Consider the following 26,795-nt stretch of genomic DNA (forward strand, 5'->3'; position numbering starts at 1 on the left):
TTTCCACCACTCGGACGCGTGCAGCCAACGCCAAAAAGCATCTAGTCTGCCCTTTACTCCGAGTCTTCCAGGTAGTTGACTGCTTGCTTTCGTCTGGCAGGAGCCGAGGAGGCCACTTCAATACTCGTCCCGCCTGTCCATTCGTTTCCATTGGTAGGCGGATGCTCCTTCTGATAGTCAAGTCTGATTCGTCGAGCATCCTGATCCCACTTGGCTGCCGCTATCTCATATTGTGCTCGAACCTCTTTTACCGCTTGCTGTGCCGCTTGTGTTTGCTCGATGTAGGGTCGCTTGACCTCGTCACTTGACATTCGCCATTGTCGACCTACCTCACTGCGAATCTCTTCTCGTAATGCCTTCGCATCGCTGTCACCACTCGCTTTCTGTTTTGCTTGACTTAGCTCCTCTTTGCATCGTGCCCAATAGTCGTTCGTGAACAGAAGGTATGGGTTGACACTTGCGCCAGGTCTGGCGGGCTTCAGAGGTCGAGGCCCAAGTTCGGAAAGAATAGCGTCAATGATCGCTGCCTCGTATGTCTCGTCTTCAACAGACTTGCTGTTAGTCGATGACCTGTAAGGATTTTGAAGCACTGTGGGATTTGGCGTTACGGCGGGTAGAGACTGTATCGGCTCAACTACCTTCTTTGGTCTGCCTGGTGGTCTACCAGGCGGTCGGCCTGGAGGCCTACCCGGGGGTCGCTTTACAACTCCAAGAGGCGTGCCCGTAAAGGCTTGTCCTAGTGGTGATTGTGTAACAGCCAGTTCAGAGGCCTCTTCGAAGCCAGCAGCTAGGTTGTTCTGTCGAGGCAGTACTAGGGGTTCGGGGACTGCCATCTGGCCGATCATAGTGTCGACAACATCAGCAGCTGCCCTGAGTCCAGACAGATACGCGCCATGAACAGTGGCAGGATGGGTACCACAAGTAGCTTCTCCAGCGAAATGGAGATTGCCAACAGGAGCCGCCATGATGTCGTAATCCAAAGGGCTGGTGGCTGGTCCAACGAAGGAGTATGTTCCCCTTGCGAATGGATCCTTCTTCCACCGTGTAACAATGACTTCGACGGGTGTAGGAACGTTCTCAGCTCCAAAGGTACGTCTAAGCTTGTCCAAAGCCTCTTGGAGCAATGTGTCATTGTCCGTGGTTTCCACCTCATGAGCTGCTCGACCAGACATAAGAGCACTCAGCACGGGTCTGCCACTATTCTTCTCGCAATTCCACATCATGTAGAAACGACCGCGGCGAGCGGCATAGTCATCGGGATTGAGGCTGTTTTTATTCTCGGCGTCATTCAAGAATCCGAACATGTCGTATTGGCTATCCCAGAATGCGTGTTCGAAGACCATTACCACCTAAACATTTAGCTTCCAAACTTCAAGTGGAGAGTGATGATGTTACCTTGTTGAGAAGCCCGAAGCCCATGCGGTCAATGGCACCCAGCTTCCAATCCGGCAGAGGTGGTTCGAAGCCTATAGTCTGCGTCTTGAGCACACCTAGTGGGGAGGTGAGAACAACCTGATCGGCCTCAAAGACTTCTCCATTTGAGCACAATACTGTTGCCGAGCCGTCCGAATCATCGTCATTCGCGTTGTAGGTGATCTTCTCCACTGTGGACTCGAAGCGAACGTCAAGAGGATAAGGCAGCATCATTAGACCGCGAGGGACTTGTATGTAGCCACCTACCACTTCAGAATGTCGACCTTCGAACTCATTACCACTGTCTTGGTCATGACCGCCCAAGCTGAGGGTCGAGACTGTGGCAGCGTTTGCGTACTCCAGATCTGCGTAGTGCCAGTTGAGAAGACGCATGTCTTGGGGTGTCAATTCTACAAGCTCTTGGTACTGGCGAACAGCTTCATCCATGGTTGCGCCGAGAGTTGGCTTGTCGGATTCTGTAGCTATTGCGTCAAGGGCAAGAGAGTGTCTTTTCGTTATACCAGGTCTTAGTTGCCAGCCTGCTGACTTCACAGCCTGTGCAGCTGTGCGACTCGAACTGTTACCAGCAACGACTTGAGTTCTTCCTTGAAGCTTAGCGAAGCCGGGCGGCACGGCCTGCCTTTCTTTGTTGAGGGTTGGAGCATTGGTCTTGTCCGTCTTGATTTCTATGGGGTCTTGACAAACTTCAACATAGTCTGGAAGACCCTCTAGCGTCTCTATGGGCGTCGGCTTTACGCGGAAATCGCTGGCTCTCTCCAAGAGGTCGTTGTGGATTTTATTGACCATCATGTCGCGTTCATGATTGACCGCGAGTCCATCAGAATCATACATCGTTATCTCGTCCCACATAAGATGATAACGGAGCGCAAGTTGTCCGCGAACAATGGCGTTGAGGGGGTTTCCGTGGTTGAAGCCTGTGATGATTTGAGCACCCATCTCAGCAGTGTTTCGCAAGCCGTTCGGCAGACTGTCTGGGACCTGGTCCCGAAGTGGATGTGAATAGACGCGACCGCCAACTCTTTTCCGCCCCTCCAAAACAACGACTTTTGGGGGTAATTCTCCAGTGTCGGTCCAGTGATCACCAAGTTGCGCGAAGAGCCCCTCAAGTTGTCTTGCACAGCCCAGACCAGCCATGCCTGCACCTACGACGACGATCGTTCTTTGTCTAGGTACTGATTTTCGCTTGGTACTGAGAACCCCAGCGTGAGGAACCTCGACACAGCCAAAATTGATGTAGCCATTTCTGACCAACCATCGGTATGATGTATGTGCCAGGTCAAAAAACCGCACATCTTTTGCGCAGCCGGCTGCTTCTTCCTTAGAGACACTGACTAGAGGGTTTCGAACCCAAAGACGAAGGATGCCATTACGGATGTTCAGATAAGTGGTGACTTGAGCTTGCGTAATGTGGTCTCGCAAGAGTCTGTATTCGCCTGGGTGAAGAGCGTATGGGTTGAGGCGCGATGAGTGAGCTGCTGAGATGCATTGTCTTCCATATTCTTCCCAAGACATGTGCATGGGGATTGACGATCTTGGACGAGCATTAGTCGTCAGTCTGGAGACTTTCGAGAATTTCCTGGCCCTTGGTGTTGGGGCTTTCGGCGCCGACTGTATACGATTATCCCTCAGGGAAGTAGCGACTGATGGGTCTGGGCGAGCTTCGACGTGGATATTCGACAAGAGTGATGAACGACTGCTAGGTGTAGCGTGATCTGGAAGAGGGGCAAATTGAGAAGAGAAAGCAGGTCTCTTGGCTGCTCTGTCATCATCAGATACCTGACTTTCAGGATAGCTGTGAAGTTCTTGGAATGGTCGTTTGTTAGTCGAAGGGCCGGAAGTCACTGATGATAAACCAGTTTCATCGGCATCCAATGAGCCATAACGGAGAATGCCATTAACATCGACCTTGCTCAGACTGGCCCCCTGAGCATCGGGAACAGAACTCAATGGCTCGCTTTCGACAGAAGATAGGCCGGAGCTCGAATCTTCGGGACTGTCGTGTGTGGTATACTGGCCTGATGGCTTTGGTCGGACCTGGTTTTGCACCGTGGTCGCGGCACCCGAGGCCGTATTTGCGGCCAAGATACCCTCGACTCCTTCCATGATTGTATTGGGGAAATTTTTCAAGTCGTCCGCGGGAGTATTGGTATTGCTGGACGGGTCCATGTTGGCAATATCAGGATATGGAGGCGAATGAAGGGCGGCCAATATGTTGTTGCATCGCTTCTCTGTTCGAGTCTAGAGCATGCTGGATGTTATAACTCCGAAGCGAAGAGAGCAAATGTTTTTTAAGTAGTGATGAAGCTTCAAGTCTGGTTGCGCTCGTGAGGCTGGACCAAGAGGACGATATGTCTCCAGTTTGGTGGTGATGGCCCTTGTGCCAGCCGGTGTGCCCTCGGCGTTTTTCCCGCGACAACTTTGCTTCAACCTCACCTCGACTCGACATGTCCCATATCCTTTGCACCACGCATCATGCCTGTCTGCACAGCGAGCCTGCTTCTGTGCATTTCTATCGCTGGACACATATCATCGACCAGGCAAAATCTGCGTGATGGTTCAATCAGATATCGGCGCGTTGGCGAAGATCGACATGGCGCTGCGACTGTCATCTCCGAATCTGTTGCACGTCCTACCCTGTCTACTCAGTTATCTTGCGCATACTCGCCATTATCATCAGCACGCCACTCCTCACTCCCCTGGAGTTTTCCCTATCGATCTCGCGACTCAGATTCTGCCACACATCAGTCGGGCATAGGTTTCGATAGGGCGCACGTATCATGATTGCGCATAACCACGTATTTCCTTTTCGCAGCCCAATCTTGCTGATGCATCTCAAAACCGCATCAAGCTCGACAACCGAATATTTGCATAGCTCTCTTCCAAGATATCTCCCTTGCTGATGTATATTCCCAGACGTGTCACGACCGACTCCGCTAGATCGATCAATTTTCATCCAGGGCGCCTCGAGGTGTTAAAATGCCCCAACGACACTCTCCGTATATCGAAACCCACGCCTTACGGATTTGTGGTTGGAGCCAGCGATTGAGGACATGCGCTCGGGAATGTCCACCGACAATGGACCAATATTGCATAGAGCGCTTGACCATCGGAGAAGATTTTGTTCGCTTATTCAGATGGGCGAGACCATGGATACCAAAGACGATGAGGCAAAGCAGGCAAGAATCGATCCAGTCGAAGTGCTGGGAAAAGGTTACCTATACTATGTCGGTGATGGGGACCATATCTAAGGGCATTCACCCAGCACCAAACCTAGTGTTTCAACACACACGGGGTCGTGGTTCAGGAAGTCATATGGATGCGCAGGAGTAGAAACTCGTGAAAAGGATGAACATTATGAACACAATCCAATTCTCAATAAGCCTTGTCCAGCTTGCCCGACATGGTGCATTTGTACAGCCAAAGTCCAACGAAGCTACACGGCGGAGAGACGCCCGGTGAACTTCGCGCGATTTGGTCCTTACACAGCAAACAAAGAAACGCGACATGTCTTGCTCGAGATCCCACGGAGTAGAGTGGAAGCATACATGTATTGATGGATGATAGATTGATCATGTCCGTCACGTGATAGCGCAGAATGGCGGTGTTGAAACATGGTGTTTCGATTGACTCGTATCCAACTCCACCCTCTTTCAATTGTCCCACGTCCCTGAGACCCAAAGTGACGTCCAAGCCCATCTCCGAAGCTGTAATTTCGACACCACCTTACCCACCACTTGTCCATCAACATTCCAATATTCGACCGTAGAGCTATCGCAGCATGGCCCAAGTGCGCAAGTACGCCGCTCTGCCCGACTTGGTAAATGGTTTCAACAAGCTGAATACTAAGATGCATAATACTAACAACAACCTCAGGACGAATCGCCAGACACATACGAGACACCAGATCTGACAGACGACGCATCCACACTACCGACATCAACGGCATGGTCAGAAACCTCGGATACGGAAGCAAACCCCAGCATCAGCCGAAGTAAATTACACCCAAACGAAGCACGATCACAATTCCAATCATCGCGGGTCGATGCGAGGGAAACCGACTTCTCAGACCGTGTGAGCAGTAAGAGAAGGGCATATGTTGTCAGCAACAGGGAGCAAGATGATGGCGAGGACTACGACAGCGAGGACGAGAATGAGAGTCTGCAAAGAAAGCTGGCGAGGCTAAACAGGGAGGTGCAGGAGGTTCAGAATGAATTGGACAAGAGGAAAAGCGAGGCAAATGGCACAGAGGCACACACCGAGGATGAAGACGTGGCCGCACAACTGGCTCAATTGAGCACGGCACTGGATGGTATGCGCCAATCGCAATCAGCACAGTCGCGTCTGAGCAGACAACTGGCATCAACAACACCCTCAAAAGCAGATGCCGTCGCGGTACCAGAATCGACACGTATCGAGGAAGCGATAAGCCAGACAGCCGATACACAAGCCCTAAACAAGGTGGCCGATTTCGACGCTCGTCTCGCAATCCTCGAACGACAACTCGGCATCACATCTCTCGACGCACCTGAAGCCTCCACCGCCACCTCTTTTTCTCCCATCATCCCCACTCTTTCGCTACTAGACCGCCAACTAGCCCTCCTCACCTCTTCAACCTCACAAACTCACATCGACACCTTGGCCCAAAAACTCCAACAACAACAAACGCCAAAACCCTCCGGCACCACCGATGGCCTACACGAACTACACACTCCCGAAGACATGGCAAAATTGCGCGCTCTCTACGCTCTATTGCCTACTTTGACATCACTCAGCCCGACTGTACCACCACTACTCACCCGTCTTCGATCTTTACGCACGTTACACGCCAATGCCGTAACAGCGAGTCAAACACTAGACGAAGTAGAGCGAAAACAAGACGAAGCAGACAAGGAAATCCGCGAATGGCGGGACGGTCTCAAGAAAGTGGAAGAAGCAGTCGCGAAAGCGGAAAGCGGTATGCTCGAAAACAGTGCTGCCGTAGAGACCTGGGTCAAAGAGTTGGAAGAGAGGGTCAAGAAGCTTGCTTGAATTGGACGTCCTTTAATACCCATACATTCGGAATTTGAAAGCTGTTGATATTGTCAGAACATGTGTGGAAGAGTGGTGTTGTTTGAAAGTGAAGATGTGATTAATTAGGAAACTTCTAAAAGATGCAGAGGAAGTATGCTGGAACCCCTGGGATGAAATCGAGATGCGATTTTACATCCCGTCATGCCAGACATCGCTATGGTATCAAAAAAGGTATACGCAGTTGATGCGCCGCCGGAAAATGCAAGAAAAATCCAAAAACTCCTTTTCTCTCTCTCTCCTTCATAAAGGGACGCTTTTACGCTTCACCCTTCTCAGGATCTTGCATCTTCCTCCCCTTTGCGGCCTTCTTCTCCGCATCCTCCATCTTCTGCGCCTCAGCATTCGCCCTTTGGACATCAAGTCCAGTCTTTGTCTCCGTATGCTTCTTACTCAATTCCTTCTTCTTGATGAACGCACTCACCACCAACCCCACAGCAGCAAAACACACATACATGATCCACATGGGATGCAAACTCTGCGCGAATGCCGTCTGCGCGACCTGCTTTTGTCCAGAGGGCAGATTATCTACCAACTCGACATTAGCGCCTGCACCTCCTCCTGTGAGTTGGGAGGCGGTTTGGGGGCCTAGAGCGGCGACCAGGCGGGCGGTTTTCGTGTTCATCTGATTTTGGTATACGACTTGGCCGATCACTACGGAGATTGAGGTGAAGATTTGGCGGACGAAGCCGAAGGTTGCCGTGGCAGTGGCGATATCTCTGGGCTGGACGTTTGTTTGGAGGGCGATGAGGGGGGCTTGGAAGTTGGGACCTGAGGTGTAATGTTAGCAATGATTGTTAGGAGCGGTGAAGAGATATGGTGTTTACCAATTCCTATTCCTGCAATGATCTGGTAGATGATCAGTTTTGCCCATCCGCTGTCGGCTGTAAAGTCGACAAAGAGACCGAAGCCTAGTACAAGGAAGACCATGCCGAACCAGATTGCGGGTAGGTATTGACCAGTCTTGCGAATGAAGATACCGGTGGCCATGGAGGCGAATGACAGAGACAGGGCCTGTGGAAGGATGTAGACACCTGACAAGAGAGGTGTGGCTCCGCGTGCAGCCTGGAAGTACAGAGGCAAGTAGTATGAAGCCGAGATGAAGACCATACCATGAATGGCACATACACCGAGAACAGCGATGTTGCTCTGATTCTGGAAGATGCGAAGCGGCATGACGGGCGATTTGGCGAACTTCCACTCGTTGATGATGAACAAACACATGGTGAAGACACCCATGATGATCAGGCAGAGGACAGTAGCAGAGTCCCAAGGATAGGTGACACCACCGTATTCAAGACCGAACAAGAACATGAGTACGCCACCAATAACGAGCAAGGCTCCGATCCAGTCAATGGCCTTCAGACCTTCCCACAGAGGAGTCTTGGGAGTCTTCAAGTCGAGGAAGAAGAAGATGATAACCAGAGCGGCTCCATCAAGAGGTAGGTTGATGTAGAAACACCATCGCCAAGATACCTTCTCAGTAAACACACCACCAATGACAGGTCCAATAGCCGATGCCAATGCCCATACACCTCCGATGATACCAAAGTACGCACCTCTTCTCCTCAGACTGAACAGGTCACTGATGCAGATATTGACGAGGGTGACCAGACCACCACCGCCGACACCTTGAATGGCTCGAGCGGCGATGAGCATGCCGATACTGTTGGCCAGAGCAGCAATGAGTGATCCAATAAGGAACATCAAGTTTGCGACGATCAAGATAGGCTTTCGCCCAAAGATGTCGGAAATCTTGCCCCACAATGGCACACTTGAAGCATTTCCTAGTAGATATGCTGAACCAATCCATGTGTATCCAGCGGCTGAATGGAAGTATTCGGAAATGGTAGGTAGAGCGGTCGTGATAATGGTGACATCGAGAGCAGCGAGGAAAACGGCCATTCCCAGCGCAGTCATGATGAGAGCAATCTTGCCCTTTGATCTCTCTTCCAATGGTGTCGAGTCCTTGCGCTCCAATTGTGGTCTATCTTGCGTGGGTACATCGTCGTGTTTGGTCGATACTGAAGACGTGCTGTTGTTTTCGATGTCTTCAGAGAGTTGGTTGGCCGGTACATTATTCGTGGTTGCGGCTCCAGGGCCAGCCTCTGCGGCTGCTTCTTCTCGGGTGACCTCGTCACGTCGGGCTGCGTCGCTCATGGTGACACAGGATTGAGTGGTTATGTCGGAAGGCGACTGGGTGTTCCAGGTGTCAAAGGAGGAGCATGGAAATAGAGCAGCATGACTCTTTGATTTTGTTTTGCAGAGGATGCGTAAATGGCGTCAAACGCGCCCCCCTCTACGGCATCTCGGCCAGCCATTTAAAACCCGTGTCCGTCTCCGTCCATCTCGGCCGACATCTCCGAGGATGCTTTCCTCTACTTGTTCTTAGAGATTTCAAAGCACCGCATGGCGCAGTGCCGAATACCGAGGCCAGAGTGAACAGAAGGTGTATGCAGGTTTCTCAGACAATAGCCTCTGGGTATGACCTTCTCCCTCAGAGTTAAGCATCGGTTTCATCGGGACCTGTCAAGAATCTTGGCTCAAAGTCCCTTACAGCTCTCTCCGCAACTTGGCAAGGTTTGTTTGTCTTTCAGCCTGTTGGTGAAACGTGGGGTTCTTTTTTCTAGAATCTTGACAATCGTGACATCGCTCGGCCATCGAAAGAGGCCTTGTAGATCTGCCGCCCATGAAGCCAACTACAACACTTGATGAGACGATGCTGTAACCTAGACGCAGGTGAAAATTCATCTCACGAGCAGATGGGGCCATGAAGTGGGATGTTCGAACGCACGATACTTCCGAGACCACCACGACCACGCATCGAGGGCGACCACTGCTCATGCTCTCACCAAGTATGGTCCTGTTTCTCAGATGTGCCGTGCCTTTTCCTGGCCCTGGACAGTCTTTGGAAGAGTTCTTCACGGCATCCTGCGTTGCGACTCATCGACCAGAGGGCGGTGTTGATTTAAGCTGTGTTGTGTGATATATGTGTCTCTGCAGTGGATGCGATTCTTTGTATGCATGCGCAGAGATGAGCCTAAGGAGACTGGCATTGGGAACCGGGACTGGGCAGAGTGAACACAAAGGCAAGTATATCAACCTGACAAACAGAAGCCCTTGTTCTACTCAGTAAGATTTCTCTCATTGTGTCCTCTCCCCACTTAGCAGCATGGGTGCTGCGAGGTTTCAGAACCCGCTCCAAGACAGATGCGATGGAATGGACAGACATGCTAAGTTTCCAAAGGGTTTACGACGAAACACAAACATCATTGCTCTCTCGATAAGCATTGGGCTGGCTTACTCGATGTGCTGCACGTCAGAGCCANCTACTAAACACTTACCTGCCACCTCAAGACACGGAGACGACTATCTCGTGCGCGCCTCTTTCGCCTACTCGTCCGTGACCCGGTGTTCGCCCCGTACCCGGCCGCTACTAAACACTTACCTGCCACCTCAAGACACGGAGACAACTATCTCGTGCTCGCCCCTTTCGCCTACTCGTCCGTGGTCCGGTGCTCGCCCCGTACTCGTGCTCGCCCCCTACGGCCCCGTACTTGCTCCGTACTTGCCCAGTACTTGCCCCGTACTCGCCCCGTACTCGTGCTCGCCCCCTACGGCCCCGTACTTGCCCCGTACTCGCCCAGTACTCGTCCAAGTACTTGCCCCGTACTCGCCAAATACTTGCCCAGTACTCGCCCCGTACTCGCCCCATACTTCCACGTACTCGCCCTGTACTTGCCCAGTACTCGCCCAATACTTGCCCCGTACTCTCCCAGTACTCTCCCAGTACTCGTCCAGTACTTCCACGTACTCGTCCCGTACTCGTCCCGTACTCACCCCGTACTCGTGCTCGCCCCCTACGGACCCTCGAACAAGATGTGTTTTCATAAGTATACCCTACACTTGTGTCGCCACAAGAGCATGTTGGTCAAAACATGCGATCGAGAGACACTGGCCAGCATGGCCCCCTTCTGCGACCACTACCAAGTCTTGAAAGAGTCCTCCATCTGGCTCTGTGGTGGAACCTACTGCAAAAAGGACCAGGAAACTGCCAATTGGATCGAGAACGGATCGGCCTTGCTGGAAGCTTGTGATGAAGATCTCCAAGACAATCAGAATCGCCTTAAGGACCTCTATCGAGAGCTTGAAGATATTCAAGTTCGAAGAGATGCTTGGGGCATATTGATGGAGAACTTCACCGAGAATGCACAAGGTAAGGACCAAGAGTACGCTCAATTGAGAGAAACAAACGGAGAGATCAAAAACAGACGCCTCCTTATCGTGGGAGGTATCAGGACAGCCAGACAGAAGCAGCAAGACACGAAACAACGTGTCTTCGACATGTGCAAACAAGCTCAAGCTCTCAAGGAGGCCAAGATGCGTAGAGTGGAACAGTATGTCGAGGGACAGGCAATGCAACCTCCCCCTTTCATTTCACCACAAGCCGCTCCCAGAACCGACAACTTGGTGCAAAGAAGAATGCTCAGTCGCGCAGATTCTGGCCTTTGGGAGGGTGGAGACTTATCTGGTACTCCCTGTCGCACTACCACCAATGCCATCTCTCCGACCAAGCCTACGTCGAGCAAGCCCTTCCAAGCACAAATGGACTACAGTCCTCCGACCTTGGCACCGGCCTTCTCATTCACGAACCAACAGGCGACTGTTGAGCGCAACCCCTCACCACCTAAGAAGAGACGTGGAAGACCACCCAAGATTAAGCCCGACGCCTCTGCACCTGGATACTCTTACCAGATCTCACCCACCTCCGCCAATACCACTGGAAAGTCTACTGCCGAATACGAGAGCAGAAAGCGCAGAGCGACAAAGACTGCCAAAGCCAACGTTTCACCTGCTCAGAAGTTGCCATCATCAGGCACACGCCGTAGCGGTCGTGTTAAGCAGAAAATCAGCTATGCTGAATCTCCCACCTCCTCCCCCGAACGCCCTCTCCCTGAGCGATTTGATGCTGGAATGGAGTCCGCAGCTGTCAACGAGCCTGGAAGACCAACACGAGTTGGCAGAGTCCCAAGCAACAAGAGATATTACGAAGAAGAAGTGTACACTCCCGATGAGGAGGATGATCGCTACGATGCAAGAAACGATGGCGATTGGCAAGGCAATGATGGCATGGGAGAAGATGACATGGATATCGATGTGCCTCCTGCTCAGCAAGAACGCTGGACTACGAAGCGTGCCGCGACCTCTCCACCAAGAGATCCACGACTTCTCAAACGCCAGAACACCACAGCCTACCAGGATGTTAGACACAGTGACTTCGATCACTATGGCGAACAAAGCCCCGAGAAAAGCTACAGACAGTACAAGTCTCCAGGTCAGGGCCATGGATGGTCTTACTTGGAGAAACCTATCATCCAACCTAATTCTAGAACTGCATCCAACAGGTCCAACAAGCAACCTTTGGCAGCTTCGCCTAAGCTGTCTTCTCACAACACCTACATATCTGTATCTCCTCAAGTCAACCGCAACGGTCGTTACAACACCCCTCCATACAGCAGCATCAGAAACGGAAAGACATCGACTCCTCACTATCAGACCAGCCCGCTCGCACAGGAGATGGTCCTTGCGTCTATGGAGGTTGGAGGCCAGCAAGACAACGGCCGTGACCTCTCGCCTATGCGTCGTTCCGACATGCTCAATGGTCTCGGAGAAGCAGTGATGTTGGAACCAGTCGACGACTTCGACGATGCCAACTACGATTTTGACGTTGGCGCTATGAGCAGACAGGTCGCTGAGCTCGACGCCCAGCAAAACTAGTGCGATTGCATAAAATGATGAGAGAGGGCGAGAAGGAAAGATATCATTGGGTCAGAGAGCAGGAGAATCATCAGGAAGAATGGTCATAGGGAAGAAGACAGTATTGTAAGATAGTGAGATATCGAGAACAGGACAGAAGTAATCAAGTAGAAATAGCAGTAGTATCAAATACTCGATCTTCACTTCACTTTTTCTACAGCCCGGGTCACCGAATACAAGCCCCCTCTCTTCCTTTCCTTGGCCCTCGCAAGGTTGCTTTTATACTGTGAAAAGGCACGGTAGTTTTGAAATCTAAGGTCGTCGTCCACTGAGATTCGACTACCCTACATGCTCTCTTTGGACATTCACACGGTTATCAAAATCATCCTGCCTTTTGATGTATGTTTCGAGAGATTCTCTATGCAGCCTGAGAGCTCAGTCTACCTATAAAACCCTTGGTACCCTTTTGTCTTCCTCGACATGACCCTATTAGATCTCTTCACCCCCCTTGCAGGACTATTTTGACGCTGTCGAAATGCAAGATGAATTTGGGTTGCGGATGTTTGTCCAGTGAGAGTGTGGAGAATAACATGCTCTCAATGGACAACGACTTGATTAACAAAAACATCTTGCATTTTGATGGATTGGTTTGGAGGGGACGTCGGCAGGCTGAGAGAGCTGTTCTGGTAGAACTTTGTGCTTGTGTGTTTGCATGTATACTGCACAAAAAGAGATGAAAATGATGACAGAAAAAATGTTAGAATTGCGAATGCGTGGCTAGAGAGAGCAAAATGCAGTTCCCTATCAGTTCCTACGCATAGCCCTCTTCTTCCTACGCTCAAACTCTCTACCGATATCACCACCGGCACCACCCCTAACACCATCGTTATCGTCAACTTTTCTCTTCCTACTCCTCTCCAGAGCACCACCCACACCACCAGCTCCACTCCTCTCTCCCTTCTTAGTCAATCTCTCAATCCTCGAAATTCCCTGCCCCAGCAGATCGAACTCCTCACCACCGAATCCACCCCTGTTGTTTCTGCCGTCCTTCTTTGCTCTTTCCTTTTTGGACTCCTTGGGCAAACGCACGAGATTACTTTCTTCGTAGGCGGTGCGTTCGGCTTCTTCCCTGCGTTCGCGGGCGGATTTGTCGCGGCGGCCGCCGGCGGTGATGGTGCTGCCGATGGAGGGTTGGGCGGTGGGGGCGCCGGAGAGTTCGTCGGCGACGTATTCGTCGATTGTGTTGCTGCGCATGGGTTTGCGGTCGCCCTTTTCGCGGCGCGGGGAGGGTGGTGCGGGCATGGTTGTTGCGTTTATGCGGGGGGGTCTGTAGATGCCGTCGTTGGTTGCTTCTGCTCCTCTGGAAGAGGTGGGTGCTTCGGTGGAGTCGGTGGGGCGGGTGAGGTTGCCTGGGTTGGGGCGGAAAGCGAGACCGTCGTCGGAGTTGGCCTCGGAGCCTGAGTCGGAGGCTGAGTCGTCGTCGTCGGAGTCTTCGTTGTTCTTGGGGGCAGAGGTGGCTTGTTTGGCGATGGCGGCTTTTTGGACGGCACCGCGGGCTTCATCTTCGGCTGCGCGGACGACCTTGTCGATTTGGTACTTGAGTCTGTCCTCCAGAGGGCGAACACCTTTCTCGAGGTATACACGGTGCTTGACCAGATCCTTCACGAGTTGTGCGTCGAGGTCGCCGACATTGGTCTTTCCATGTTTGGCACTGCGGATGACGGCCAGGTTGCGCAAAGCCAGAGTCTGAAGGTATGAGAGGAAGAGCTCATTCTTTGCGTCCAGAAGGGTGATGCCGTTTGCCGGAGGGAGAATCGAGTCGCTGGTGGGAAGTGCAGGAATGGCTGATTCCAGCGAACTTGTGAGGCCTGGCAGAATTGACGCTATGCTTGTATCCATGGTTGCTGTCGACAGTGGTCGTGTTTTGTCGAAAAGTTGACTGCTTCGAACTTTTGAGAATTTCCCAAAGCTGCGGCGACTTTTTCGCCCAAAGTCCGCCTTGTTTGATTTGTTTGCCTCGACTCTCAATCACATGAAAGCAGGGTCCAGCACCATTTCACTTTCATCTCCATCACCCAGGTCTTTCTTGTAGGACATATCTGGTTCTCGAAACTTGATTGGCAAGGTATAGGGGTATCATAATATACTACCTGATCAAAAAATAAAACCCCACTGCTCGTCTCTCCGCCATGTCGACATTTGACATGTCCCATCCTGTCGCTCGACCGTTTCCAACCAGCTGGAGAGTCGGTCAAAAGTATAGAAAAGCATCATCGCTGTCGTAAGATTTCTTCCAAAAGGTTCAGTACAGGCCATTATCGGTTACGGGGGATATGGAGTTGAAGAGGAAAAGGCTTTGCGCACCTGTGAGGAACTCCTCGCTACAAGAATGTTAGCCCGAAGCCTGACCATGTGGGTTGAAAGCGAACACTTACAACGAAAGAGTAATGTATCCATCACGGTCGTCGTCGTACTTCTTGAAGACGTCCGTCATGCGCTTCAGACTGATACATGCCTGTACGAACAGGTCGAAGCTGAGCGTCTTCTCGCGTCCGCCGCTGTACGAATCATCGCCACGGCCGCGCGTCGTTCTGGCGAACGTGTTGAACAGTAGCTGGATGAATTGAGGACTCAAGCGATAGCCAAATGCGACGAGAGCATCAGCAAACTCCTGGAAGCTGATGTTACCTGAGCGATCCACGTCGAAACGATCAAACAGGTTGCGCCAGGCAGCCAGGAATCCCCATAGGCCACAAAACTCGTCAAAGTTGATGGTACCGCTACGGTCTGTGTCAAACATGCGGATCATCATGCGCACAGTGTGTGCGTCGAAGGCTGTGTAGTCGCCGTTCACCAGAGCATTGCGCAGCGATGACTCGCTCAGCTGACCATTGCGCTCCTTGTCGACGGCCACAAATAGCGGCCACAATGCCTCACGACTGTTAGGGTCAGGGTTTTGCGGCGGCGCAACAGTAGGCGGACGTTGAGCTTGAGGAATCGGAGGACGGTTGTGGTAACCCGAAGGTCGAGGGCCCTGACCATAGTTTGCCGGTGGTGGGGGCGAGGTGAGGGTTTGGCGCGGAGGAGGAGCGCCGCTGGGAGCAGAGGGAGATGGGCCGTATCCACTGCCGTATCGCTGATGTTGTTGCGGCGGCTGCTGAGGCGGGGGATAGTTGTCGTAGCGTTGCGGAGCGGAGCCCATGGCGGGAGACTGATGGCCAGGTGGGCGAGAGTATGATTGCTGCTGCTGAGGCGGCGGTGGCTGAGGCTTGTTGTGGTAGCTGGCTGTAGAGGATTGTCTCTGAGGATGTTGCGAAAGCATGGCCGCTGCCTGCTCGGGTTCGGCGTGTCTAGAGAGGGTGTGATCAGCCGGGTCGTCATGGCGCTGCGTGTAAATGAATGCTTTCATACGCTGGAAGGGCGTCGGGGTTGCCCGAATATCCTCGATTATATGCCATGATTGTGTCGGGTCGATGTCAATCGGGTGAAGGAGAAGTAAGAAAGGCGGCCGTCATGCGCATCAAGTAATCCTCGTCTGCCATGGCTGAGCTGCGCAGCAGCCAAGGGTCGAGTAGCTCGATTCCCTTTCCCTTATTACAACTGCCCCACCAAGACCATGACTCGTCATATACCGTTACTGCCGTATTATCCCCGTATTGCGTATGCCTATCTGCATCTGAATTGTCTTGCTTCTTCTTTGATTCTTTGACATGCTTGTTATTAAGCTTCATACGGATCCTAAAATGCTGGGTTACAAATGCTGACACTATTCGATCATCCGCCCAATAACTCTCCGCTTGATCGACATTTCCTACCAGCCACTTCTTTTTGCTATTGCTCAGATATCCTCACACATTCGCTGTCCTAATTAACGCCCACTTGCTTCACCTGACCCAGAATATAATCATTAATAAGCAATCAATCCTCTACTCCTTCGGCCTTTTCCCACCGCCTCCTGCTTCTTCTTCGGCTTTTCGCTTCTTCTCGTCCTCTTCTCTGAACCCTGGCCCACTCAATACAACCGGTGTCTGGAAGTTGAGGGGACTCGGCATCATGTTGTTATCTCTTCCGAACCATGCATCTGGCCAGAATGATGATGGACTAGGTAAGAGGTGATTGCCGTCCATGACCCGGCTCGGCAATGCAGATAGTGGTGTTTCGATGTGGTCTCGCTCACGATTTACATGCGGATTCGTACTGATCGGCGGTGCCGGTCGCGCAAATGGATTGGGTGGTCCAGACGCTCCAGCAGAAAGGACTGCATTGGTAGATGGCGAAGGGGGTGGCAGAACTACCCCTTGACCTACGCGCAGAGGAGTAGCCGATGCTGTCCCACCATCCTTGGGCGACGAATCTGCAGTCGCGCTGCCACCATCCGACTGTTCGCTGGGAATCTGTACTTTCAACCTCGGTCGTTTCGCTTCAGCTGCCGCGCCACCTGGACGTACGGGTCCTGGGATTGACGATATAGATGCCGTACGTTGAGGAGGTCCTGGAGGCGGCGCTTGCATGGTAGGGTTAGACGTGACTGGTAGTGGCGCTGTTTCTGCCGGCTTTGGAGATGTTCCATTGGGCCTTTGTCGCGACGCAAACGACACATCAACAGAATGCGAGCGGGGAGGTTCGGTTTTAATGACTGGTTCTCTGTAGTTCGAACTGCTGCCACCCCAGTGCTGCGCAAGAAGTGAACGGCTATCATCGATCGGGGTGAATATGCTGTGTGATCTGGCATGGGCTGGCAAGGGCCTTGGTTGAGGGAGCGGTGGATTTTGGAAAGTGTTCTGGTCGGGTTGGGGAGAAGGCTGGGCGCTGTGTGCCTGGTTCTGTTGGTAATGCTGCTGCTGCTGTTGTTGAGGTGGTGGTATGTGTTGCTGTGCGCCCGGATGGACCTGGCTCATAAAGTGTGGAGGTACGGATGATTGTCTTCTTTGTTCTTGCAGATATGCCTGTTGAGCAGCGACCTGCATCTGTTGTTGAGTTGGAGGAGGGTATGCGGCATAGTATCCCGGAGGTTGAACGGCGAATCCTTGCGGGGTAGGTCGCTGCATGACGGCATTCGGAGGAGGAGGGTGGTATGGCGGGTTGGGCGAATATGCGTATGTAGGCTGGGGCGGAGGGGCTTGCGACGGGGTGCCCATGTGTTGAGGCACGAGATTTGAGCTGGTACGGCGGAAGTGCGAGACGCGAGAAGCAGGGCGGGAGCCATTCGGCGGCTGGGGAGTTGCCATGCGCTGAGGGAAGGCAGGCATTGAGCCATTGGGGATTGGAGGTGATGCGGATGGCGTGACGTTTCTCATGTGCTGGAGGCCGGGTTGGTTGTGCAGAGGATGTTGGATCATGGCTGCCTCTGGCGGCGAGTGCGATTCGTGCTGTTCGGCCGGATCCTCGTCTCCCTCCTCGTCATCATCACCAGCGGCACCGCCTTTACCCTGGAAGTCGGCTGGTCCCTTGTGTTCGTGCGCGCCGCCATACTATCATCGAGTTAGCGCTTGGTCGTCGACAAGTTTGTGGGTGGAAGGTCAGCGCATACATATTGGAAGCGACCGACGGTCTCGTTGATGTCGCCGGACGAAAACTCATAGAGCTTCTTGTTGTTGCCAAAGATGATGACAGCGACGTCGACGGAGCAGAGGACGCTCAACTCGTATGCCTTCTTGAACAAGCCGCCTTTACGCTTCAAGAAGGTGCTGCCACAAAAAAGCCGTTAGCATTGACAGGACAAAAATAGAAGAAAGGCGGCGCTTCATACACGGAGCGATTCCTATCGTCCTTGATAGGACGGATCTCGATCTTTCTGCGACCCATTGTTGAAGTGGGATGGGTCTTTGCACGCGTCGAGGGCGTGGACAGCGAGAAGGGAAAAGGTACAAGGACGCAGCAGTTTCATGCGACGGTGGATCTGGTGAATCTGGACGCGCAAAATGGATGGCTGTCTGACGCCTTGGCTTTTGCTTTTGCGTTGCTCGATAGCGTCTCGTTACCGCCTGCTGGATATGCAGTATCGGCGGGACGTGTCGTCTTGCTTGAGCTTCTCGTAGCTCTACCCTGAGCAGCTGCGAGTCAACGCGTGATAAGAGTGGTGTCCTGCGTCAGATCAAATGCGAAAAAGGCAGAACCGTCAGCTTGAGCCATGCAGGCGGAACCCAACTACCTATATTTGGAAACCGTTGTGGGCACCGCCAGAAGTTGATCCCTTCCACTCGGGCCACTTTCATGAAACGCTCCTCGTGGCACAGCCTGGCCAACAGATATGTCCTCAATATCCGCTACCTAATCCAGCCATCGTCTTGCTGAATCCGCCTACCCACCATGCCGCTTCCCGCCTCTGTACCCCCTTGGCGTCTAGTGTGCTGTCAGAACTGACCGCGCTTTCCTCGCCTGGAGCAGGTACCGCTGCACCATGTGCGAGCCGGGGACATTGATCACCCTTTGTCTATGCGTGTCTATTGGCACTTGCGCACACGTTGTTGCTCTCTGGAGTCTGGCGAGCTCTGTTCTTCACATTCCGCACACGAAGCCTCTCTAACTTCGACATGCCGGACATCAAACACATCGACTAGCCAACTCCGAAACTCTACACTGCTTAGGGTGTTCTGCTTTTATGCCACGCAATATAATCGATTCGGCTCTTGATGATCAGACAGAGAGACACACGTCTACTGAGAGGGGCACTCACTGGTGATCTAACAGGACAATCACATCAAGTTCAAACCCATTATGCCCTTTGACGGCTTCTAGTGAGACGCCTCGTTCCGGCTCAGACTCGACATCGACCCTGGTGGACGATTTCCATACCTCTACGCCCATGTTGCTTCCGCTCGGTACCGAGGTAGATTAACGTGTTCATTCATTCGTATGTATACCAGGTTATGCATCGAAGTCTAGCTTGCCTGAATACACTCAAGCCTGCTGAGGGTCATGGCCCCAGTTCTTCAAAGACTTAGCACTCTTGCTTTCCGGGTCCTGCTTCGCCTTTCCTTCTTGAGCTAAGTGGCGCTTGTTGTACGCCACAACCTTGCGCATGTGGCTAATGTCGTCCTCTTCGTACTTGCTTGGGTCTTTGTTTGGGTTCTTCTCCAAGATCTCGATGATCTTACGGCCGCTATAAGACGTTAGTTCAGATCTCACCGAGTCTATAAGCCAACTGTATCTTCACGTCCTTACCTCTCATGGCCAACCGTCTCGCCAGAGCCATCGTCCTTGGACCAACCTGCGCCGGCAGAATCCTCGCCGCCGAGCCATTCCTTCAATTGATCCGGACTCATGTTGACGAGCTCATTGAACTCCCTATGATTACATCAGTCCGGTTGTCCTCAAACCGACCTCTCTTGTGCCAGAAACTATGTACTCACTTGATGACTGTGTCGTTGTCTTTGACCTGAAGATACAGTCAGCATGGGTCTTGAGAGGGTATAGCGCTAGATAGTAACGAGTCGACCACCAGAGACACCAGCATCCTAGCTGTTGATTGGGAAGAGGTCTGCTTAGGACACTCCGCACGCATCAGAATTTCGATTGAAGCAGACGAAAGGAAAGATGGTCCGACCGACCACAGCAGACGGCATTCCCATAGTAATTCTCGAATTACTATAGATGCTGGTCCCCCGATCAAAACATCCCATGTATGCCAGCCAGCGAAATCAGATGTCGACCTTTGGGGGGTTGGGATGCTCGATATACGTACCATTTTGACGGTAGAGATTGAAAACGTTCGAATTGGTTGATGTCTAGAGAACTGACGAAGGTACAATGGCGATCGAGACAGTCGGGGAAAGGTATACATGAGATGGAAGAGAAAGAATGCTCTTTGTGACTGTCGAGTTTCGCATTCCAACACCGTCATCGAAGAGCAATGACATCACCAATATTGAGCTTCGCGCTCTCCAAAGGACACTCCAATACAATCAGAAGGTAGCAGTTGGAGTGTCACGAACTCGTACATAGATATGTATACTTGAAAGTTATGCAAAGCAATTGCCTCGGTCGCTCGCTCTTTCACGTAATTTGGAAGACAGCATATTGCAATCTATCAGAGCGAGCAGAGTCGCATTGGCTTTCACATGCCTGGCCTCTGCTCACAACTAAGTTGCGGGTAAGGGGCCGTTGGCGTTAGAGATGCACAAACAGCCCTGATTAGCGCACCCTTGGCTGCCCGAGTTAAATTGCTACACAGGCAAAGTGTCTCAGAAACACTTGTCTGGCGGCGCGCGACTCGTGATGGAGAGCGCATCCAGGGACCAGGGGCCTCCATCCGCGACGAGGGTTGTAGAAGCAAGCGGGCTGTACTGATCGTCAATGATGTGCTGGCAGCCTTTATAGCGTCCGGTAACAGGTCAGGCCTTACCGCTGGCGATGTAACGGAAAGACAGGAAACAGGGACATCAGTCAGTCGGTGATGCACGATGTTATCAGTTAAAGCAAGATGGAGGGGGACCCCGACCAACAAGGTGGTTTCGGCTAACACGAGGTGGGAATCAACTACTGTAGGTTGCTGCAGCATAACTGCTGGGCTGCAGAGTGAATCTAGCCATTCATCAGGCCTGCTGCTCCATGTCCATCTTTCCCAACTCTCCCTCTCCGACTCGAGTTTAGCAGTTCATACAGTTTCAGCTCGGGTGGCTGCTCGGAAAACAGGATCGACCGCCGGCAAGACGCGACTGGATAGATTTGCATACAAGGTTTCAGTCATTTAATATTTACCCAAAGGTACTACCCTCAGTACCCTGTTCCATGATTCACTGACACGCCCTCTTTGTCCCTTCTTTTCCTCCTCCTCTCCTTTGCGCTCTAACACTTTGCGCAAAAGCGCGACGGCCGCCTGCTCTCTGCTCTGAGTATACAGTGACTGACAACTGCAATTGACTTGCTAGCTACCTCGAATACGCCCACCCATGCTTCGTCCCGCCCGGCGCTTATTTATACGAAATCACCCATAATCGGCACGCTCACAGTCTGTCATACTCGCCGCCATGGTGTTTCTTTCAAAAGTTTTCAAGAGCAAGGATTCGTCAAAAGCTGGCACAAAGCACAAAGTCCAACAGGTCGATACCAGCCAAAGGCACATGCCACTGGCGAAGCCTAGATTTGTGTCGACATGGAACAGCAGAGAGATTGACCCGGAGGAGGTCGAAGAGCTCATACAAGTATGCACTCTGATTCTCAAATCAAGAGCTGAAGCACTCGACACACCGTTCTTGCTCTTGCCATTCAGACCCGAGACCGACACCATACCCGCAAAGACCTTCATCAACAACTTCTTCAAAGGTAATCGCGAGGGGAGTAGGCATTATACTGGTTCAAGTCTCCGCAGGGAGCTTGTCCTTACCGATCCAGCTGTATGTAATCTCGATTCTTGAGGTTAGGCGATCAGCTGACACGCCTGCAGATATTATGTAGTGTTCTCAAATGGTGCTGGAGCCGCATGCCCGGCGGCGTCGTCACATGGCCAGTGTATCATGGGTTTTCTCTGGGCGAAAGAGGTATATGCGACTACCCACTTAGGCGATTCATGACAGCAAGCTGACTACAGGCGTAGATTCCAACATGGCGAGAAACGCCTTCCACACTTTCGTCCCCATGAGTGTCGACTCGAACGCTCGAAAGAACATCATCTACAACTTCTTTGATCTCTTGACGGCAATCGCTGCTCACGGCAAGACCAATGGCTTTGGCGGCAGAAAACTCTCCCGTATGGCTGGTTGGTGGGCATTTGAACACTCCGATGATGGTAAAGGATTCGAAGGCGGCTACAGATCTTGGTTGGCGTAAGTTTCATCCTTGTGTCTGCATGTACAAATGACTTCTGACAGTAGACAGTGCTGCAGATGCTTCTAGCCATCTCTTCTTCGGCTACCTTAGATCCCTCAATCCCGAGGCTCTGGATGGATTTACTGGAATCAATGGACTCCCTCGATCCATCCAAGCACTAGTGGCCCAAACGGAGTATCCGCCAGAAGCGCCCTTGCTCATGTCGAAGCCGACACCGAAAGTTGTAATGCTCGTCGATGTCGTATCCCCTGGCCCATTCGCCCTGCTCCGAAGAGCCAACAACTTCGAATACCGGGACGAGGACTTGCAGATGTTCTCCGAATACTCTGATCCCGCTCAAGCCTTGACCGAAGAATGCAGACGTGTTCTAAACTGTATCACATCTGCGAATCAGTCTACAGCAGTCCGATCTCAGAGCAACATGAGCATTGGAATGGACAGTCTTAACAATAGGCCGGATGAATCGTGGTCGCATTTCCAGGACTTTGGTTTCTCGTCAATCGGCGACGATGCAAACGATACTATGAGCGGCGCATCCTCACCCAGCCTCGAGCCAAGGCTATCCGGTCTGAGATCTGCCCCTCGATCTCGTGCCAACGACGGCGGACGTCCCACAACACCCTCTTGGGCAGACTTCCTGAACTCTGGCTTTGTAGACGAGGGTACCGATGTCAACCCAACACCCATACGAATGCTGATGCCACCTGATAAGGTGCTTCCTCCGATCAATGGTGGTCCTCCAAGATCTTCCAATGGTTACCAAGAAGAAGATATCAACCCAGGCGAACTAGCTAGTATCACAAAGTTCGACCTTGATGACAGTTTCTGGTGGGTCTGGATGACTAGTCTTGCAAGTGAAGAGCCTGCTGGTAGAAAGGCCGTCTTCGGTCGATGTGCACTCGTTGAGACTGGTATACTTCGTGGTCGCTGGATTCTTTTGGAAGAACAGATCAAAAGCGCTGCTCCCGAGCCGGAAGAGGGTGCATACATCGCGGAGAAGAAATCACGCTTTGGTTTCAGCCGTAGAGGCAAGACGAGCCGTAGGAAGTCGGCTACTCTGCCACCCAAAGCATATGACAGTCCTCAATCGCAGGAACGAACAGCATCGACAACGCCTAACAAGACCAGCATTTCACCTGACCAGCAAGCAAGAATCAGAGCTGCTGCTGCAACTCTCGTTCGACAGAACGTGAAGCCAAACGAAACCCCCAGTGGACAACGCCGTGGACGACATGATGATGCTTCCTCGATGAAAACCAACAGTGTCCTGACGCTAGGTCTGACAAGCGAAGCAGCGCCGGCGATGAAGTGGGCTCACACTTTCGACAAAGAAGCCACACGTAAGCAGTATCTGGGCGATAACTTCGCCGGCAAGGGAACACCTGTAGACATACATGTTCCTGATAATGCATCCATGTTCGCCGAAACAAAGGGCTCTAACAAGCCTCTGCCTTCTCCAGATGCTCGCAAACCCTCAATTTCCGTCTCGGATTACGAGATACCATCAGGTCCAGAACAACCGAATGCAAGCGTCGAAGAATTGTCTCATCCGCCTGCACCAGTCACAAAGGCCGAATCCCCGTCTCTCAGCGCCTCCATCATCTCTGAACGACCTGTGGTACAAAATGCAACAGAGGTCCCGGCTGTGCCTTCTATACCGAAAGTCACTCAAGTAGGAAGGAAGCCAGTCCCGGAACGCAAGAACAATGTCCAGAACCACCCAGCATTTAGACCATCGATGGAAGGACAGAGACCTGCCAATCCCGAAACATCGGCAGTGAAAGCTGCAAGAGAAGCATGGGAAGCTAAAGCAGCTAACTACAGTCCTGAAGTCATGGCACACGAGAATAAGCGTCCTGGCGGTTTCAAGAGAATGTTCAGTAGGAGGGATAAGAGCGATGATGGCAAGCGCAATTTCAATGGTCAACAGCCGTCGGCATCCATGACTAGCCTGGCACCTCCTTCAGAGACAAACCTTGGAAGAAAGTTATCGCTCCTTCGCAAGAAGTCAACTACTCCGACTCCTCCGGCACAACCTATCATGCCAACAGCCGAGCCTCTATTCCCACGCCGTGCTGTACCGAACTCTCTGGCACCCGCCTCGGAGCCAAGCCCACCTGCAGTCAGCCCCTTGGAGCCAACCTTCTCACAACAGCATCTCGCAGTCGACGATCATATGGTTTCACCCATGCATTCCGAGGACAGAAGCAATGTTGATGAAGATTTCCAACGCTTTGATCAGGGACCGCTCTCGGATGCTCCTGCCTGGACGCCTCGCGAATCGATTGACTCACATTTGCAAGAAGAAGAGGCACACAAGGCGGATCTGGAAGCTGGACATCTGAATGCACCCGGCGGCTTCCCCGAAACTCCCATGGAGACACCTATGGAACAGACCGAGCCTGTCTATGATTCTGCTCAGCCTGTTGCAAACAACCTGGATAGATGGGCTCAGATCAGAAAGAATGCTGCAGAGAGAGCTGCACGGATCAGCGAGGATCAAAACTCTCGCCGACCATCTCATTTTACTACAGGAACAGAGGATGAGGGCGATACCAGCGGCGAAGAGTCCATCGAGGACCGAGTTGCCCGCATCAAGGCCCGTGTTGCTCATCTGACCGGCAATCTGGAGAGAGCCCCCACGAGCGTACCTCGTTACTGATCTTCCTGGCCATCTCCACTTCTTTCTTCTTCTCTGGCTACCATTTAATCCTTGTCAAACGATGGCAGATGTTTCCCTCACACACTCCTCTTATGTAATCGACGAACATTAATACCCTCAGTACGACTATTCACGCGACTTGCTTTTATCAGAAAGCATCACAGTCGCGATCGATATCTTTTCTAGTCTTCTGCTCTTTCCTTGTTACTTTTTGCGATACCAATCTGCACTTTTTCTATTCCTCGACTACTTTCTGTTTTTCTTTTCTTCGTCATGGATTCATCATGTACACGTTATTTCATAACTTCAGGACTCGAATGCGAACGTTGCGATGAGGGCGGAATGTAACTGTACACTAGCAATGAACAGACCAGTCTATTACTCGATCCAAACAAAACATTGAAGATAGGTATATATGCATCGAGAAATTGATATATCAACCCCACTTTGATAATCAAGGTGGGGGTGGAAGTGGGGATGACCCTGCTCGGCGATCATGTCATCACATCTTCCTTGCTATATCGCGTCTTGATCTCTGATACCGCCATCTACCTACTACATTCACAACTCTCGCAACACGTGGGATACAAGGACCAATATCATAGCATCATGATCGAAGGAGAAGATTTGCTGCTTTGCCCAACATGCGGCACTCAGTTTGACGTCCCAGCTGACAACCCACCATCCGGCTACTGCAGGATCTGTGATGTAAGCAATCAATCTCATACAATCAACATGAACATCATGAAGAAAACATAGACTCATGATATCAGGACCCAAGACAATACATTCCAGCTACCGGACAAACATGGACGAGTCTCAAAGCCGAAGCGGGTAAGCATGAAACCAAGTGGAAGCAAGATGAGCAGGACAAGCGTATCTGGTCCATCTGGGCCGAACCGAAGGTATGTGGATATTTCCTGTCGAATCGGGAAAGAGGCGTCGAGTATGCATGGAAGAAAGATTGGGCAAGTGCGGGTTGGGCTTTACCATGCATTGCTGCTTCCTGGCCGATACCACTTCCTCTTGAGCAGTAGCAGGAAGGTGTATTCGATGAGCTCACAGCAACACGCCTTCCATCCATTATCACGAAACATCAAACATCAAACAACATACCACAACTAACTCTTTGCCTCACCGCATAGCTCGGAATAGGCCAACGCGCCCTCCTCATCCAAACCCCCCACGGTAACATCCTCTGGGACTGTATCGCCTACCTCGACAAACCCCTCATCGACTTCGTGAGTGCTCCTGTCCCTCCTCCCAACCCCCCTTCCATCTCACACACCTCACTAATCCACCCAATCCCACAACAGATAACTTCCCTAGGCGGCCTCTCCAGCATAATAATCTCCCACCCCCATTTCTACACCACCCATCTCTCCTGGTCCGCCGTGTTCTCTTGTCCGATATACACACACGCCCTCGATGAGAAATGGTTATCGAGATCCCTCACCGCAGATACGAAAAGGATATTGTTGAGGGACAAGTATACGGAGATCGTCAAGGGTGTTACTGCTATTCAAGTAGGAGGGCATTTTGAAGGTAGTATGGTGTTGCATTGGGATGGTGTGGGTGAGGGTGATGAGAAGGGAGGAAAAGGTGGGCATCTGTTTATCGCGGATACCTTTGTCAATGTGCCGGTGAGTCTTCTCCCCCTTTCCGTCGTTGATCTGATGTTCAAAGTGGGACGGTACTGACGACTTTTTGATGATTGACAGTCTGGCTTCTATCGTAAAGATAGACCTCCAGGCACGACTTCGTTTTCTTTCATGTGGTAAGTTTCTCCCTTCTTCCAATCATTTGTTCACATACGAGTGGAGCTGATCTGGTCGCATTAGGAGCATTCCAAACATGATCCCGCTGCCTCCCGATACCATCCTTGAGATGTGGAAAGCCATCAAACCATACGACTTCACCGCCACGCATGGTCTCTTCCCTGGCTGGGACATCAGGGATGAAAATGTCAAGAAAAGTGTGCTTGATAGTATGAAAATTCAAGTCAGAAATCAAGGCTTTGCTAGTCATGCTCTTCTGGACGAGGAGTGATTATCAAGATGAACGCATCTTGATCCAGCCTCAAGAACTTTTCGGAGAAAGAGTACCA

At 51.8% G+C, this 26,795-nt stretch overlaps 10 protein-coding genes across 10 annotated transcripts; 4 read left to right on the top strand and 6 right to left on the bottom strand.

The window, feature by feature from the left end:
- Window positions 1-53: 53 nt before the first annotated feature.
- Window positions 54-2,985, bottom strand: M438DRAFT_270350 (uncharacterized protein; the record flags this gene model as incomplete). The annotated part of the gene is made up of 3 exons (XM_029900382.1): window positions 54-620; window positions 756-1,349; window positions 1,396-2,985. Coding segments are annotated over 3 exons (2,751 nt in total), but the record flags the coding sequence as incomplete, so codon positions are not given.
- A 2,147-nt stretch (window positions 2,986-5,132) lies between these two features.
- On the top strand, window positions 5,133-6,498 carry M438DRAFT_316498 (uncharacterized protein). Its single transcript, XM_029902694.1, has 2 exons — window positions 5,133-5,251; window positions 5,308-6,498. The coding sequence occupies exons 1-2, from the start codon at window positions 5,213-5,215 to the stop codon at window positions 6,460-6,462; spliced, it is 1,194 nt and encodes a 397-aa protein (XP_029762346.1). The 5' UTR covers window positions 5,133-5,212; the 3' UTR covers window positions 6,463-6,498.
- A 41-nt stretch (window positions 6,499-6,539) lies between these two features.
- M438DRAFT_316501 (DNA repair protein RAD50) lies at window positions 6,540-8,984 on the bottom strand. Its single transcript, XM_029902695.1, has 2 exons — window positions 7,329-8,984; window positions 6,540-7,272 (listed from the first exon to the last, which is right to left on the bottom strand). The coding sequence occupies exons 1-2, from the start codon at window positions 8,659-8,661 to the stop codon at window positions 6,761-6,763; spliced, it is 1,845 nt and encodes a 614-aa protein (XP_029762347.1). The 5' UTR covers window positions 8,662-8,984; the 3' UTR covers window positions 6,540-6,760.
- Window positions 8,985-9,673: 689 nt separating this feature from the next.
- On the top strand, window positions 9,674-12,279 carry M438DRAFT_404675 (uncharacterized protein; the record flags this gene model as incomplete). Its single annotated transcript, XM_029909735.1, has 2 exons — window positions 9,674-9,900; window positions 9,963-12,279. 2 exons carry the CDS (start codon window positions 9,674-9,676, stop codon window positions 12,277-12,279), a joined length of 2,544 nt encoding a protein of 847 aa, XP_029762348.1.
- A 778-nt stretch (window positions 12,280-13,057) lies between these two features.
- M438DRAFT_344548 (uncharacterized protein) lies at window positions 13,058-14,180 on the bottom strand. Its single transcript, XM_029905254.1, has one exon. The coding sequence runs from the start codon at window positions 14,155-14,157 to the stop codon at window positions 13,063-13,065; it is 1,095 nt and encodes a 364-aa protein (XP_029762349.1). The 5' UTR covers window positions 14,158-14,180; the 3' UTR covers window positions 13,058-13,062.
- Window positions 14,181-14,426: 246 nt separating this feature from the next.
- Window positions 14,427-15,751, bottom strand: M438DRAFT_294504 (EF-hand). The gene is made up of 2 exons (XM_029901846.1): window positions 14,694-15,751; window positions 14,427-14,639 (listed from the first exon to the last, which is right to left on the bottom strand). The coding sequence occupies exons 1-2, from the start codon at window positions 15,665-15,667 to the stop codon at window positions 14,561-14,563; spliced, it is 1,053 nt and encodes a 350-aa protein (XP_029762350.1). The 5' UTR covers window positions 15,668-15,751; the 3' UTR covers window positions 14,427-14,560.
- Window positions 15,752-16,071: 320 nt separating this feature from the next.
- M438DRAFT_316511 (uncharacterized protein) lies at window positions 16,072-18,356 on the bottom strand. Its single transcript, XM_029902696.1, has 3 exons — window positions 18,008-18,356; window positions 17,789-17,945; window positions 16,072-17,729 (listed from the first exon to the last, which is right to left on the bottom strand). The coding sequence occupies exons 1-3, from the start codon at window positions 18,061-18,063 to the stop codon at window positions 16,185-16,187; spliced, it is 1,758 nt and encodes a 585-aa protein (XP_029762351.1). The 5' UTR covers window positions 18,064-18,356; the 3' UTR covers window positions 16,072-16,184.
- A 706-nt stretch (window positions 18,357-19,062) lies between these two features.
- Window positions 19,063-20,021, bottom strand: M438DRAFT_344552 (uncharacterized protein). The gene is made up of 4 exons (XM_029905255.1): window positions 19,943-20,021; window positions 19,611-19,636; window positions 19,423-19,545; window positions 19,063-19,360 (listed from the first exon to the last, which is right to left on the bottom strand). Exons 1-4 carry the CDS (start codon window positions 19,943-19,945, stop codon window positions 19,159-19,161), a joined length of 354 nt encoding a protein of 117 aa, XP_029762352.1. The 5' UTR covers window positions 19,946-20,021; the 3' UTR covers window positions 19,063-19,158.
- Window positions 20,022-21,227: 1,206 nt separating this feature from the next.
- M438DRAFT_334083 (DUF1708-domain-containing protein) lies at window positions 21,228-24,688 on the top strand (the record flags this gene model as incomplete). Its single annotated transcript, XM_029903675.1, has 4 exons — window positions 21,228-21,593; window positions 21,644-21,737; window positions 21,794-22,022; window positions 22,075-24,688. The coding sequence occupies 4 exons, from the start codon at window positions 21,228-21,230 to the stop codon at window positions 24,686-24,688; spliced, it is 3,303 nt and encodes a 1,100-aa protein (XP_029762353.1).
- Window positions 24,689-25,297: 609 nt separating this feature from the next.
- M438DRAFT_364309 (metallo-beta-lactamase family protein) lies at window positions 25,298-26,737 on the top strand (the record flags this gene model as incomplete). Its single annotated transcript, XM_029907710.1, has 6 exons — window positions 25,298-25,396; window positions 25,462-25,593; window positions 25,834-25,929; window positions 26,005-26,331; window positions 26,410-26,465; window positions 26,530-26,737. The coding sequence occupies 6 exons, from the start codon at window positions 25,298-25,300 to the stop codon at window positions 26,735-26,737; spliced, it is 918 nt and encodes a 305-aa protein (XP_029762354.1).
- Between the last annotated feature and the right edge of the window lie 58 nt (window positions 26,738-26,795).

This window comes from Aureobasidium pullulans (assembly GCF_000721785.1).
Source record: "Aureobasidium pullulans EXF-150 unplaced genomic scaffold scaffold_6, whole genome shotgun sequence".
NCBI classification, from domain to species: Eukaryota; Fungi; Ascomycota; class Dothideomycetes; order Dothideales; family Saccotheciaceae; genus Aureobasidium; species Aureobasidium pullulans.

Bases quoted from the DNA above. Each gene is read 5' to 3' on its own strand.
- M438DRAFT_316501 (XM_029902695.1), bottom strand. From the start codon at position 8,661: ATGAGCGACGCAGCCCGACGTGACGAGGTCACCCGAGAAGAAGCAGCC. The intron at 7,273-7,328 runs GTAAACACCATA...ATTACACCTCAG, and splicing joins CATTGCAGGAATAGGAATTG to GTCCCAACTTCCAAGCCCCC.
- M438DRAFT_316511 (XM_029902696.1), bottom strand. From the start codon at position 18,063: ATGGGTCGCAGAAAGATCGAGATCCGTCCTATCAAGGACGATAGGAAT. The intron at 17,946-18,007 runs GTATGAAGCGCC...TTTTTGTGGCAG, and splicing joins GACGATAGGAATCGCTCCGT to CACCTTCTTGAAGCGTAAAG. The intron at 17,730-17,788 runs GTATGCGCTGAC...ACTCGATGATAG, and splicing joins CCGTCGGTCGCTTCCAATAT to TATGGCGGCGCGCACGAACA.
- M438DRAFT_344552 (XM_029905255.1), bottom strand. The intron at 19,546-19,610 runs GTGAGTACATAG...ATGTAATCATAG, and splicing joins GACAACGACACAGTCATCAA to GGAGTTCAATGAGCTCGTCA. The intron at 19,361-19,422 runs GTAAGGACGTGA...AACGTCTTATAG, and splicing joins GAGACGGTTGGCCATGAGAG to CGGCCGTAAGATCATCGAGA.
- M438DRAFT_294504 (XM_029901846.1), bottom strand. From the start codon at position 15,667: ATGAAAGCATTCATTTACACGCAGCGCCATGACGACCCGGCTGATCAC. The intron at 14,640-14,693 runs GTAAGTGTTCGC...ACATTCTTGTAG, and splicing joins GGATACATTACTCTTTCGTT to CGAGGAGTTCCTCACAGGTG.
- M438DRAFT_316498 (XM_029902694.1), top strand. From the start codon at position 5,213: ATGGCCCAAGTGCGCAAGTACGCCGCTCTGCCCGACTTG. The intron at 5,252-5,307 runs GTAAATGGTTTC...CAACAACCTCAG, and splicing joins ACGCCGCTCTGCCCGACTTG to GACGAATCGCCAGACACATA.
- M438DRAFT_344548 (XM_029905254.1), bottom strand. From the start codon at position 14,157: ATGGATACAAGCATAGCGTCAATTCTGCCAGGCCTCACAAGTTCGCTG.